This window comes from Polychytrium aggregatum (assembly GCF_025602895.1).
Source record: "Polychytrium aggregatum strain JEL109 chromosome Unknown BJ171scaffold_41, whole genome shotgun sequence".
NCBI classification, from domain to species: domain Eukaryota; kingdom Fungi; phylum Chytridiomycota; class Chytridiomycetes; order Polychytriales; genus Polychytrium; species Polychytrium aggregatum.
Genome location: NW_026516243.1, coordinates 81,711 through 94,767, shown reverse-complemented (window position 1 = coordinate 94,767; position 13,057 = coordinate 81,711). Strand labels below are relative to the sequence as shown.

The 13,057-nt window shown below is 61.7% G+C and overlaps 3 protein-coding genes across 3 annotated transcripts; 2 read left to right on the top strand and 1 right to left on the bottom strand.

Annotated features, from left to right (window-relative positions):
• The first annotated feature begins 755 nt into the window (after positions 1–755).
• Positions 756–4,601, top strand: BJ171DRAFT_216128 (uncharacterized protein). Its single transcript, XM_053106424.1, has 3 exons — positions 756–1,456; positions 1,895–3,061; positions 3,302–4,601. Exons 1-3 carry the CDS (start codon positions 860–862, stop codon positions 4,523–4,525), a joined length of 2,988 nt encoding a protein of 995 aa, XP_052963301.1. The 5' UTR covers positions 756–859; the 3' UTR covers positions 4,526–4,601.
• Positions 4,602–6,294: 1,693 nt separating this feature from the next.
• BJ171DRAFT_216106 (uncharacterized protein) lies at positions 6,295–10,133 on the top strand. Its single transcript, XM_053106423.1, has 3 exons — positions 6,295–7,415; positions 7,583–8,332; positions 8,454–10,133. Exons 1-3 carry the CDS (start codon positions 6,648–6,650, stop codon positions 9,900–9,902), a joined length of 2,967 nt encoding a protein of 988 aa, XP_052963300.1. The 5' UTR covers positions 6,295–6,647; the 3' UTR covers positions 9,903–10,133.
• On the bottom strand, positions 10,133–11,582 carry BJ171DRAFT_216101 (uncharacterized protein). The gene has a single exon (XM_053106422.1). The coding sequence runs from the start codon at positions 11,369–11,371 to the stop codon at positions 10,364–10,366; it is 1,008 nt and encodes a 335-aa protein (XP_052963299.1). The 5' UTR covers positions 11,372–11,582; the 3' UTR covers positions 10,133–10,363.
• Between the last annotated feature and the right edge of the window lie 1,475 nt (positions 11,583–13,057).

The following is a 13,057-nucleotide window of genomic DNA, read 5'->3' as shown; positions in this document are numbered from 1 at the left end:
ACACCCCCCGACTGCTCGCTCGTCCCCCATCGTTCCCCCCCGGCGACATCTTTCTGCTTTGCCCATGCCTTATCGCCCCGGCAACACTGCTCCGGCCGATCACTCTCCCCCTCCCATCTTTCCCCGCCGGCACGACTTGGTTTCCCCACCCCAGGCGCCCACGCGCGGCAGGTCGGCTGGGTCCAACTCTGGCCTTCTTTCTCGCCTTGGCCGCCTTGGCCGCCTTGGCCTTGTCGCGGGGGTGGGAGAAAGCGGCTCGCCCGGCTGTCCTCCGATTGCCCCTCGCCCAAACAGACGACACAGGATGTCGAACGTTCCTTGTGGCCTCGTCGCCGACATGGGGGGTTGGTGCAGGCCCATTGCCACATCCCCCGCCGCCTCCAGAGATATATCAGCCACCCCGTCGTTAACCAGCCCGCTTCCTGGTCCTCCAGTCCGCTGCTTGCTCCTGCCTGCACCTGGCCCGAGCAACACCACTCTCTGACCAAACTACTTTTTCTTTCCCGCGAGACCACCCCCCAGCTTTCTCCCCAAAGGGCCACCCTTCCCCCAAAGTCTGCCTGCGTCGTCGTTCCCGAGATCGCCCGACCCGTTTGCTCCATCTTGGCACTGCCCTGTCTCTGCGGATACTGCGTCTCGCCACTGCTCCATCGTTGTATATCATTTTCCATCTGCCGGCCTTCCCATCGACTGCCATCGACTGCCATCGACTGCCATCGAAAGTGCTTCCTCATTTGCGTCTCACCCCACCCCCTTCTCGTCGAGTCGTGCGTCGCTCCTCCAGAGTGGCCCCCTCCGTAACAACTCGCCCCGACCCTGGAGTTGCCCATCCTCGCCGTCAGCCTCCCCGACCTACTCCATGCCTCCCTCCCACGCCTCAGAGGATCTGCCCGCTCGCCTCCGGCTATCCCTGGGCTCGCTCTCACCTGCGGTCCGGTCTGCTGATGAGTATCGCCAATCGTCTCACCTGCGTCCGCCGCCTCTCTCGTTCGAGTCTGTATCTGTCTCCCGGGATCCTCCTGCGGCTGCGGCCTCCTATCGGCCAGCATACCATCACCAGAACTCGGCGCTGCCCTCGCCCGAGTCCGCTGTGATTCCCAAATGGCCGGCGGGATATCCCGCCGAGTATCCTGTCTCTGGCGACCACAAGTATTATCCCGGGCACGGCGACTTCAAGTCGCCCGAGTCCATGCGCCCGCCGGCCATCCAGCCCGAAACCCGGCTCTCGCACAACTACCCGGACCTGGCCACTTTCCGCGACAGCGAGCTGGCGTCGCCTGTCGATCGAAGCCAGCCTCTCTTTGGTGCCCCGGTGTTCCGATCGGATGGCTATGGCCATGGCCATAGTCATAGCCCCGTTTCTGCCGGCAGAAACGACGGCGGCGACCTCGCCCGAGGACTGCCCCACCATCCACACCCCGGCCACGACTCGGCGCCGACGCTGCCGGCCATTTCGGTAAGACCACGGGGCGGTGCCATATGATGCCTGCGTGTGTGTTGGGTGGGTTGTCGCCGCGAAGGACGAACCAGAGCGGGGCTGGCCCGTCCTGGTTCGGGAGGGGCAGCCATGGGAAGCGGCGGGGGGTGGGCCAGGAGCGACCAGGGTGGGAATCGCTTCCGAGGCTGCAGTCGCGGCGACGATTGGTCCTTTGGGTGTCCTTGCCGCTGCGATCGCCCGGTTACTCGCTTGTGTTTGTTCGCCTGCTCGGCTGTGGTGTTTGCTCGGCTGTGGTGTCGTTAGCTCGACCTGTATCCGCACGCTTGCCTGCATGCATGTCTTGTGCATCCCGCTCTTGCATTGCATCTCACAAACCGCTCTTGCATCCCATCGGGACATACACTCCCCCCCCCGCACCGACATGCCACACTCGCGATTTCATCCTGCGCCCTTCAGCCGTCGCCCCATTCCGCCCATCCTCGGCCCACTCGCCATCCGTGGGATCCTGTCTATGGGGGTGGCTCCCCAACAGATCCACATGGACCAAGATACTCGTCCCAGCCCGAGCACCATCCCTACAGACTCTCTTGGTCGGCATCGTCCTCGCCTTCGCCTTCGCCCTCGGACCTGGCCCGCACGCTCCCTGTCCCCACCGGCTATTCCACCGGCTATTCCACTGGCTATCCCCGCGGCTCCTTTGCGACGCCGCTGGACTCGCCGCCCTCGGGCTCCTCCCATCGGCATCTGTACGGCTTCCGTCCTGCAACACCGCCGCTTCCTTCACCAGTCGAGACACCCCATCCCGGCTCCCCGCACGCCGTCGTCGGTCAAGTCCAGCAAAAGTACCATTCGCCGTGCATGTCCAGTCTGGATCCTCCCAGCTTCATTTCCTTCGGCCATCCTCTTGGGAGTGAGGCCCTCAAGACGGGTCTGCACAAGCGCGGGCCCGAGCCGTCCATCCAGGGCTCCAACAAACTGCCTCGGCTCGTCGACTGGTACGGCGACACCGTCCTGGTGCAGAGCGCCAAGCGTGGCTCCATGTCTTCGTCCTCATCCGCGATCGATGCCATGGTCAAGAGCCCGACAGTTCCTCTCTCGACCCGGTCGTCGCCCGACGATGCCACAGCAGTCACAGGAGCCACAACCATTGCCGCCGCGGCGCCGCGCGGACCCAAGACCCCCGGCAAGAAAAACAAGCAGATCGAGGAGGTGCTCGGATGCGGCAGCTGCAGCTACCAGGCACTCTTTCTGCTCCACTGCGACGCCCAGTCATTCCCGCAGCCGGCAATCAGCCGCTTCCACTGCTCGAACTGCCGTGTGCCCCCGATGGACCCCGAGCTGCTGTACGATACCCAGGCGGCATCGGCATCGGCATCGGCATCGACATCGACATCGACATCGGCATTGGCATTGGCATCGACAATGACGTCGTCGGCGTCGTCCCTGTCCCTGTCCCTGCCGATGATCCATACCCCCGTCAAGAGCCATCGCAGGACCTCCCGTCGCAAAAAGTTTTACCCGAATCGCGACCAGGTCTTGGACTGCAGCATCTGCAAGCGCTCGTTTGGCTCGGGCCGGCTCTCCTTTGATATCTACCACCGCAACAACAAGTTTGGCGTCGAGGTGGGTTGTGCGGGCGGATGCATGTGTGCTGGGTGCTGGGTGCTTGTGCGGCTGAACGGGATCGTCGAGCCAAAGCAGAGGTGTGCTGTTGGTTCGTTGGGGAATCGTCTGGTTTCGGTAACGGCGCCATGGAGCAACCGGGCACTCCTTTCGTCTCGATCCGAGACACATCGTCAGCGCTGCCATCGTTCTGCGATCCCATCTCTAACCTGCCCGCCCTCCCCCCATCCCTGGCTGCAGCTCATCTGCTCCCCGTGCCAGTCAAAGTACCAGTTCTGCACCAACTGCGGCGGCGGCGGTCAATGGCGCACCGGCAAGTGGCGGCCAGCCGAGCTCTTCCAGAACGGCCGAAAGACCTGCGCACTGTCGCACTACCGCATGGGCAACAGCTATCACGTCGACTTTAGCACCTACCAGCTGCCCCTGGCCATGGCCAGCGGCCAGGGCACCACCGCCGGCGCCCACCATGAGATCTATAACCAGATGAACCAGCTCTGGATCGAGCTCGGTCTCGTCCGGCTGGCTCAGTCCCGTGTGATGGAGCATTTCGAGCGGCTGTCGACCTTTGACAAGACCAAGACCAAGATCGAGCATCTCTGGCGAGCCGACATTGATCCGCTCCTGTGTGATTCCAGCGCCGACCGCATGGGCTACCTGACGCTCGGCTACATCCCCGAGATCATCTCGCGCAAGAAAAAGTACCGTCTGGAGAAGGCCAAGCGAGAAAACTACGGCCTTACGACGGTTAGCTCAGGCATCACCCGGGGGGCGGTGACGGCCTCGCTGGCAGCAGGCATCGCTGGCGAGGGCGGCGATGGCGAGGTCGAAGGCACCATCGACGGCTCTGGAAGCCCCGATGCCTGCAAGCGGTCCGAGACCATCGTCGGCGGGTTCTGCCTGGGCTACTGGAAGAAGCTCGAGGGCACCTTTGTGCTCTTCCACCGGATCGACCGGCGCCACGACGACCCCGGAGGCATGATGCTGCCGCTGATCCACCGGATGCTCCGACGGTTCCTGCAAGACGAAGCCGAGATGGAGCGTGCCGGACACGGCCTCCCAAAGTGCCGCTACGTCTGGTTCATGGCCCGCAAGTCGTGCGAGCACCCGTCCTGCTCCGAGACCGGAAGCACCGCCAGCTGGGAGCCTTGCCAGGAGAAGCAGCACCAACTGCAAATCCAGCAACAGCAACAGCAACAGCAGCAGCAGCAGCAGCAGCCGTCGTCGGTGCTCGCCAAAGAAACCGAGTCGCTCAAGTCTTATGTCGACTCGTACCGCATCCAGCTTCGACGCCAGGGCTTTCTGCCGCTGCACGAATATCGGCTCGAGCATCCCGAGGTGGACCAGTACAAGTTTACGGCCGATCTCGGGTCCTATGCCGGCCAGAATCCGCTGAGCTTTGACATTTTTGTGACTGAGTTGACTCGCTTTCTTGAATTCCTAGAAACCGCTGCCCCGTTATCCTAATTTCGAGCCTGGTTGCTTGACACTCTCCCCTCCCCTCCCTCCTCTTTTTTTTTCTACTTCTTTCCTTTATTTCCGCCCATCGGTATTCCGACCACCTCTCGATCCCTAAAAATTGTTACGACTGTTGGCCTAGTCCCTAAAATCGCTCCGACTATTTCTCGGGTCCTTCCGTCTCCCAAATAGGTCCTTTTTTTTTGTTACTGTCTTTGTCGGTATATGTGAGCAGTTGCGAAGCAAATGCGACACCCGGTCGAGGACTGGTGGCTCTTCGTTCTGGTTCACCGAATACACACGACCAATCCCGCAACTGGCAACCACAGAGGAAAACACAAGTGCGGATAATCATGGCGTATCATTTCGTGAACGCTGCATGCCACACGTACCATTTCGTGAACGCTGCAATGCCGCTGAATCGCTCGGCCGTTCGGGTGAGGTGATCCGTCGGTGGCATCGGCAAGGCCCATGGTGGATGCACAACCACAAGGCAATTCCACCCCTCATCCTCTCGACGGGGATGTTGGGGGGGGGGCCGGGCGGCATGCCGGTGCACACAGGACAGCCAAAGGATGGTCGCCATGGAGTCCTTGTGCTCTGAACCACCAAAGGCCGGCTGCACCACGGGCAGGCCGACATCAGCGGTCGGAGGTGCATTTCCCCGGAGGAAGCATTTGGCCTTGTTTGCCTCCATCGAGGTGCATCCGATGCAATGACTCTCAAAGGCGATGTGATTACTCCCAAACGAGTGTATATCCAACGATGCCGCTTCGATTGCGGACCCAGCGGACCCAGCGGGGTAAAGTGGGGAAGGAGCCACCCGGTCTGTCCCGCCGTATAACAGCATCTCGCTCCCTCCCCCCCCCACGATGTGCCTTTGGTACCTGCGTGGCCCTCGTCCACCGCATCCCCGTCGCCGTTCCCCCGTCCAGTGTTTGTTGACGGCGCTGGCTCAGATGCAAATCCTTCGGCGTGGTCTCCCCCCGGCAATTTGGTCCATGCGGCAGAAGAAGCACATGTTGCCAACGACCAACGACCAACGACCACCCCAGCAGCGTCCTACCTGCAATTTAACAACTGCATGCTGCGAGACCGCAAGTTAACAACCACCCGCAGCTCGACAACGACCGGCTGCAACATGTAACATCTCCCTCCCACCAATGCCCATCTCCGGCGCCGCACCCCACCCCAGCCGCCACTTTCGACCAACTTCCTTCCCCGTTGCCAGCCTTGTTCCCCACCCTCTCACGGTCGATCCCCCCCCCTCTGTCCAACTGTCGTTCAACTGTCGTTCAACTGCCGTTCAACTGCCGTCCGCCGCCCGATCCCTTGCTGCACCGACCACGGCCTCTCCGGGCCCATCTCGGCTCGTCACCCCCGTCCCCATCCCATTCCCTTCCGCCGCTCTGCCCCATTCCCCCCATGTCGCTCGCCTGGCTCACCCGCCTCGCGATCGCCGATCCTCAGCATTCCAGCCGGCCACTGGTCGCTCCTACCACCCTCATACTCCAGTGCCCCCCCCCCGCGACGGCGGTATAAAGCCCCACCAACAGCATCTCCTCTGTGCTCTTCTGTTCTGGAACACTCGGTCTCCTGGATTGGGCATTCAGTCGTGACTTTCTGACCTGCAACGCTCCCCTGTCCTGCCCTTCCCCGTCTCCCACACCAGTCCCCATTCGCCTCTGCTCCGATTCTGCGGCTGTATATTGCCCATCCCCACTGACGATTCGGCCCCACGGCACCGTCTGCAGTCGATTTCCCCCCCCCCGCTTCTGTCTGCTGTCCTGCTCCGTCCGTTCGTCTGCTTGTTGCAGCCGATCCGCTTCTTTACCTCTGTTCGCACCCACTCTTTCCCGTCTGTCGCCCCTCTCCTTCTTTGGGCTGAGTACACACCTTTGCTGGAGAACCAGTCCTGCGACCTCCCCCGCTCATCTGCGATTCCATCAGTGCCCCTCTCCACAGCCAGCAATCGTTCTTCTCGCCCAGCTGGCGTCCCTCCCCACAATCCACCCCTGGTGGTCTCGCTGCTGATTGTGCGTTGACCCCCTATCCTTGGACACTCATCCCGCCATCCAAGATCCAACTCGCCGCTGTATATCCTTTCTTTTTTCCCGCCGCCCCCGCCGCCATGTCTATCCCAAACCACCCTTATCAAAACCCATACGGCCCGCTCGATCCCGCCGAGGTACCCAACGATCTGCATCGCCGACCGGCCGCCCCGCTGCCGAGTAATCCTCTGTCCTTTGGCCAGCTGCCCTTCCGGCGAGACGACCAGCATCCGCCGGCCTTCTATCCAGGCGACTCGCCTCCGTCCGCGCTGCTGCCTCTCCGTGCTCGAGACTTTTTCGGCCCTGGCCGACCCGGCGATTCGTCCCTTCCTCCTCTTCTGCCACCTCCACGGATCTCCGAACGCCCGGCCAGCTATGCCCGGGACCGAGCGCCGGCCTCGTCGCTCTCGGCGTACTCGATCGATGCCTTTGCCCATCGTCCGTTGCCTGTAAACGAATCCTCGACGCTGAGGCGGCTGCCTCCGCCACTGGCCGACCCGATAACATCCGGCTCTGGCCGTCCGCCATCGCTCCACCAGCACCCGCAAAAGTACTCGCTGGAGCCATATCCGCCGCCGCACCAGCCTCCGTATCAGCAAACGTACCACCATGGCTCCTCGGACCTGCGCCCTTCCTCGTCAGCCCTGCCACCGGGCCTGTCGTCTTATACCCTGGCCGCTGCCCGGCCCTCGGGTCCGGCTGCTGGCGATGGCTTGCACTCGTCTCCTCCGGCATCCTGGAGCACTCTGGCACAGTATGCCGCCCCTGCACCTCGCTCGGGACGAGAGCCGCTGCATCCGATTAATCTGGCCGATCCTCGGGACGCATTCGAGGCTCCGTCGCAACATGTAAGTCGGTGTCGACAGCAGGAGTGTTTCTTGGGCTCCGAGTTGATTCCGAGAACGCTGCCAGGCGGGGGAATTGCGATCGAGGTTGCTTCTTGGTCTTGCACATACGCCTCTGCCCGTTCATCCATTCATCCGTTCGTCCATTCATCTGTTGGTTCATTTCTCAGAGAGCGGCCGGCCCCGGCATCTTCTCGGCACTGCAGCCTCCGCAAACATCTGCATCGTATTCGGGTACTCGCTCCGACTGGACCGACGTCTACCCGGATCCTCACTCTCAAAGCCAGCTCCGGAACCAGGCCATATCGCAAGTGCCGCCATCTTGGTCGACCAAGAGCCTCGCCCACGACTCTGCCCGACCACCAGCACCCCACCCGTCCACAGTCTCCGATCCTCAGTCCGATGTCCGGCCGACTCTGGCACATGCCGCGAGAACCTCTCCGCCCGATGCGGCTTACCTCGGTGCCGAAGTGCCAGGTTCGGCGTCCACAAAGAGCGACCCGCCCGGGGGTGTCGAGTCGGCGCCCCGCAAGAACAAGTTCGAGGAAGCCTTGCTTTGCCGCGGATGCAACCAAAAGAAAGGCCAGGCGTTCTTGTTCGGCAAGGCGTCCGGAGCCTTCGTTTCGCACAGCATCATCTCTCAGTTCGACTGTGTGTCGTGCCATCAAGCAAGCAACGGAACAGCGCCCAGCCAAGCAGTCCCGCAGGATCTGAATCAAGACCATGGGCTCGACGACCCAGACAGGTCTGGGCAGCCGCTCGCCTCGCGGCTGATCGGCGCCTCGAAGCGGAAGCGTAAATACGAACATGACCAAGACCAGTACTTTACCTGCGACGTGTGCAAGAAAGCCTTTGGGTTTGGGCGGGTTGCCATCGAGGAAGAAAGCCTGCGATCCAAGAAGAACGCCGTCGGCATCGAGGTGGGCGATAAGCTGCTGCCTGCATCGCCGCCCATGTCGATCGCCACCCCGGCAGCGCGCACTGCTTTCTCCATGCCTCTCACACCGCCGTCCTGCACTTACCCTCTCTCCGTTTTGGCAGCTCGTGTGCGATCCGTGTACCACAAAGTACAAGTTCTGCTCCAACTGCGGTGGCGGCGGCCACTGGCGCACGGGCAAGTGGCGACCGGCCGAGCTGTTTGGGTACGCCCGCCGAACCTGCCGACTTCCGCACGACCGCATCGGCGAAGTCAACGAGATCGAGTACGTCACCTGGGCGCTGCCACTCACTGCCAATGTCCAGAGCCAGACCATCACGGGCCTGTCGTCGGACCAAGACTTTATGCAGTGGCAGCGACAGTTGCTTCTCGAGCAAATGCATGGCATCTGGACGGACGTGGGGCTGCTTCGGCTCGGGCAGTCGCGGGTGATGGAGCACTTTGAATCCTTCTCCACGTTCGAGAAGATCACAGAGCGACTGGATGCCATGTGGATCCGCGACATCCTGCCGCTGCTGACCCAGCGCAAGGACAACCAAAAGGGCTATCTGACGATCGCCTTCATTCCGGAGCTGATCTCGCGCAAGCAGCGGTACCGCGCCGAGAAGGCCCAGCGCGAGAAGACTCTGTCGGCAATGGCATCGTCGTCATCGTCGTCGCTGGCGTCGTCGTCATCGGCCGGGTCGCTTCTCCTGGGCCCGTCCTCGTCCTCGTCCTCGTCATCGGCCGTCGGTCTGTCGGCGGCAAACAAGGGTCGCAAGTCGCACGACAAGATCATCGGCGGCTTTTGCACTGGCAACTGGCGGCAGACCGAAGGCACCTTCCAACTTACCCATCGAGTCGACAAGCGACTCGAGGATCCCGGCGGCATGATGGTGCCGCTGCTGCAGCGGATGATGAAGCAGTTCATGCGGGACGAGGAGCAAGCTCGCCACGAAGCAGCTGGGGGCAAGATCTTCCCGGTGTGCAAGTACGCCTGGTTTGTCAGCCGCAAGTCTTCGGATCTGACCTCGGCCATCTTTGGCGACGACACCGAATCCGATGCACAGAGCGGCGTGGCGACCGAGCATTCGGGTGACATGCAGCCGATATGCAGCGAGCCCGAGGTGCCTGGTCTGCCGTCGCAAGCCACTGCCCAACCTACCACCACCACCACCACCAGCACCACCACCGTCGCCGCTCTCGCCAGCGACAACGATGACGCCGGGCAGAGCCAAGGTCCATCGGAACTGCCTCGGTCCACCCCAAGCTCGCTCAAGAAGCCCGTTCCACAACGCATCGCCTCGGGAGCGCCCGCGGCCCATGCCACCATGCCCCCCACCGCGAACGAAAGCAATCTGGCCAAGACCTTTGTGGACCCGTATCGGATCCAGCTTCGCCGACAAGGGTTTCTGCCCTTACAAGAATACCGTCTCCGACACCCCGAGGCCGACGACTATACCTTTGAAGACGACAGCTATCCACCTGAGGTGCTTCACAACTTTGACATCTTTGTGGTCGAGATTGCAAAGTTTGTGGACTATCTGGACTCGGCTGTGTCGATGATGGTGTGAAGGATGGGTGCGGTGAGTCTGCGGCTCCTCCCTCTTGGCACTGAGAGGTCTCCCCGGCTCGCAACTCCCGACTCCATCATCTCAACATGCTCGGTTGGATTCCGAGGAGTTCCAATCGCGCCTCTCTCTCTCTCTCTCTCTCTCCTCGCCCCCCTCCTCTCCCTCGCTCTCCACCGGCGGCAAGAACGGCTGAATCCAAGATGAGAACCCACCCAACGATAACAGTGTCTCATCGGAGCGATCCAACTGCCACCGATAAGGCCAGCAACCAGCGCAACCAATGCAGTCCGGCCCACTCCATATCAGCCCGGGATCGACCTGGGCCCCTCCTCCCTCGGGTATCGTCCGCACAACACCAATCGGGAGGGGTGGATGCGTCGCACACGGCCAAGGAGGAGCTCAGCCCAATCTATCTCATCAGCGCCCACCCAACTCAGCTGGGTCGTCCAAGAAGGACAGCGTCAAGACCGACTTACTGAGCGAGGACAGGCAGACCGACTGGCCGACTGACTGACCGACTGGCTGACTGACTGACTGGCTGGCCGGGTGAGCAGGGACAGGATCCCATAGCCCATGTTGGTCGGTTCGTCGCATCCGCATGCTGAGCCGACTCGGCCCCGGTCCGAGCTGGGCCGAGCTGAGCTGAGCCTAGTTGGTCGCACCTGTCGAGACCACGACTGCATTAAGACACGGCACAAGCCAGGACACCGAGTGGCCGCAAACTGATCAAGAAGGGGCGTGGGAATATGGCCGGCGGCCCAAAGGCAAAAACCAACAGCTGAATGGGATCGCGACTGGTCGGATGGGACAGCCAAAGCAGCAACCCGAGCAGACAGCCGACATCGCCAATGGCTCGACAGGATCCGTCGATCTATACTCGTCTGGAAGAATGCCTCTGCATACGATGGACGTGCGAGACATACCGTGGATATGCAAAACCTGCAATGGACCAAGCACGATCCTCCGGCGCAAGCACAAGCACCCAAGGCAGATTGCTGTGCAGCACCGCACCGCACCACACCGCACCGATCGACCGACCGGGTGCTGTGACGATCAAGATGAGGAATGGCGGCCGCTCTGCCCGGGCCGGGGCGTGCCTGCGACAGCGCGGCAGCGACGAACCCATGGCAGTCTTTCTCATTTGGCGTCCCTCCGGGCCCTGCAAGAGGGCCTGGGAGCGGGGTGGGCGAGACGGCCATGTCGTCGGCAGCGAGACGAGGCAGGCTCCAGCCCACCCCGCGTCTCTCGCCCTCGCCTGCACCCTCTCCCGCGGGACCCATGGTCGCAAGCGCCCTGGACCGTGTGAATTGGGCCTTGCCAAGGGATAAGCCGGCTCTTTGTGCAAGCAGACGTGCGGGTTTCGTGGACAACCAGTGGGGCTGGACGGCAGGAGCAACGCACATGTACATAGTTTTGCAATTCTTCCGGCACCGCCCGACCGCTGGCCTCCTCGCCTCGCCAGGTCCCATCGATCGAGCCACCCCCTGTCATGAAACGTCTGTGGGAAAGGCGACACAGAATGTAGTTTGGTTCAGTGCTCGAGCCGAGGAAGGGAGGGATCCTCATCACCCAAAGGACAGGAAAGGAAAATAAAGGTGGGCGGGTGAGTGCCCTATGCCTCAGCACATGCCACCTTTACAAACGAACGAGGAAGTGGTGCACAGCTGACATGATGTGCACGCAATGTGCTCGGAGGCGGGCGGGTGGATCGCAGAGATGGACGGAGGAGGAGAGCTTTGTCTGAGCTTTGTCTGAGCATTGGCCGATCAGAAGCCGACGGCGGTGGAGTGTGGCCAGTGGCCGCCACACGGGAGCGGGTACGAGAAGGAGGAGGCGGACTGATCCGGTGTGCCTCTGCGAGACCGGACCGAGAGACGACGCTGAGCAGGAGGGGCACACGCAATCCCGGCGACAACGATCGCGGGTGCGATGGCGAGAAAGAGGGTTTTGAGGAGGAGGAGGAGAAGCAAAACCGGAAAGCGGCGACGCCTATGTGACCGAAGCAACAATGGTCATGGACCAGCTCCTGGCGAAGGTGAGTGTGGGACGAAGCCCACCCAGCACAAAGCCGCGGAGATCATACGAGGCCAGCAGACACTTGCCCACCCGAAATGCGCATGGGCAGATCTGGTGTGGGGGGAGGAAGAGGAGGGAGACGAGAGCCCGAAGAGCCTCTACCAGAAGCCACGACGATGTGCACCTCGCTGCGAGAGTATCGAGAGCCCATTTCGTCAGTGTGGAGCGGTATCTCGCCAGGAAGCCGAAAGGATAGCAGCGCGGGCGTCGTGGGGGGAGAAAGGAAACCCGACGCAAACATGTCGAGCACCACCAATGGTTCGCGACGACCAGCGTCTTGTCGCAAGGGGGTGTGTGTGCTGAATGGACATCAGATGGACATGGACATGGACGATTCTCGGCGGATGTGTGCCCTCGCCCATGCGGCCGAAGGAAGGGAGATGCGCATGTGTCGTTTTGTTTGCTTGGTCGCGAGAGCGATGCCTTGTCCCAAGGACACTCTTTTTTTTGGGGGGGGATGAGGAGGAGACGAAGCTGAAGCCCTGGTGATGGGCATTTGGCTGTGTCCAACAACCAGCGGCAAAGAGCTAGAGATAAGGGTAGCCGGAAATGTGCTGAAGTGAGATGAAACAGCCCGAGTGGTTTCGCATGGACGGAGAAGGGTGGCACTTTGTTCGAAACGGCACCGCGGCGCCTCGCTTGAATTGGGGCAGTGGCACCGGCTCGGGCTGGGCAATGACACCATCTTGGATCCACCGAGTGGCGTCTGGAGGAGGAGGAGGAGGAGGAGCAGGAGGGTGACCGATGAGGCACTGGCTGAACTCTGAAGGCGATGGGAATGGCAGTAACAGAGTTGCCGGCAGGACAAACGAGCGGCTTGAGATGGAGACGACTGACAGATAAGCTTGCAGAGAAGCCAGCCACGGAGGCAGTGGCACTTTGGTCGCATGCCGCAATGGAATGGGACTGGACAACAAGCTGGTGCTCGTCACGGCTGCGACATGATCCCGACCAAGGTGCATTGGGATCCAGTTCATTATCGGGAGGGCTACGGGGAGTGTGTCCGTTCGTTATCTGCAAGATGTCGATCGGTATGTGACAGGATTGTCCATGACTGCATCGCATCGCATCGCATGGCA

Bases quoted from the DNA above. Each gene is read 5' to 3' on its own strand.
- BJ171DRAFT_216128 (XM_053106424.1), top strand. From the start codon at position 860: ATGCCTCCCTCCCACGCCTCAGAGGATCTGCCCGCTCGCCTCCGGCTA. The intron at 1,457-1,894 runs GTAAGACCACGG...TGCGCCCTTCAG, and splicing joins CGACGCTGCCGGCCATTTCG to CCGTCGCCCCATTCCGCCCA. The intron at 3,062-3,301 runs GTGGGTTGTGCG...CCCTGGCTGCAG, and splicing joins ACAACAAGTTTGGCGTCGAG to CTCATCTGCTCCCCGTGCCA.
- BJ171DRAFT_216106 (XM_053106423.1), top strand. From the start codon at position 6,648: ATGTCTATCCCAAACCACCCTTATCAAAACCCATACGGCCCGCTCGAT. The intron at 7,416-7,582 runs GTAAGTCGGTGT...TTCATTTCTCAG, and splicing joins TCGAGGCTCCGTCGCAACAT to AGAGCGGCCGGCCCCGGCAT. The intron at 8,333-8,453 runs GTGGGCGATAAG...CCGTTTTGGCAG, and splicing joins AGAACGCCGTCGGCATCGAG to CTCGTGTGCGATCCGTGTAC.
- BJ171DRAFT_216101 (XM_053106422.1), bottom strand. From the start codon at position 11,371: ATGGGACCTGGCGAGGCGAGGAGGCCAGCGGTCGGGCGGTGCCGGAAG.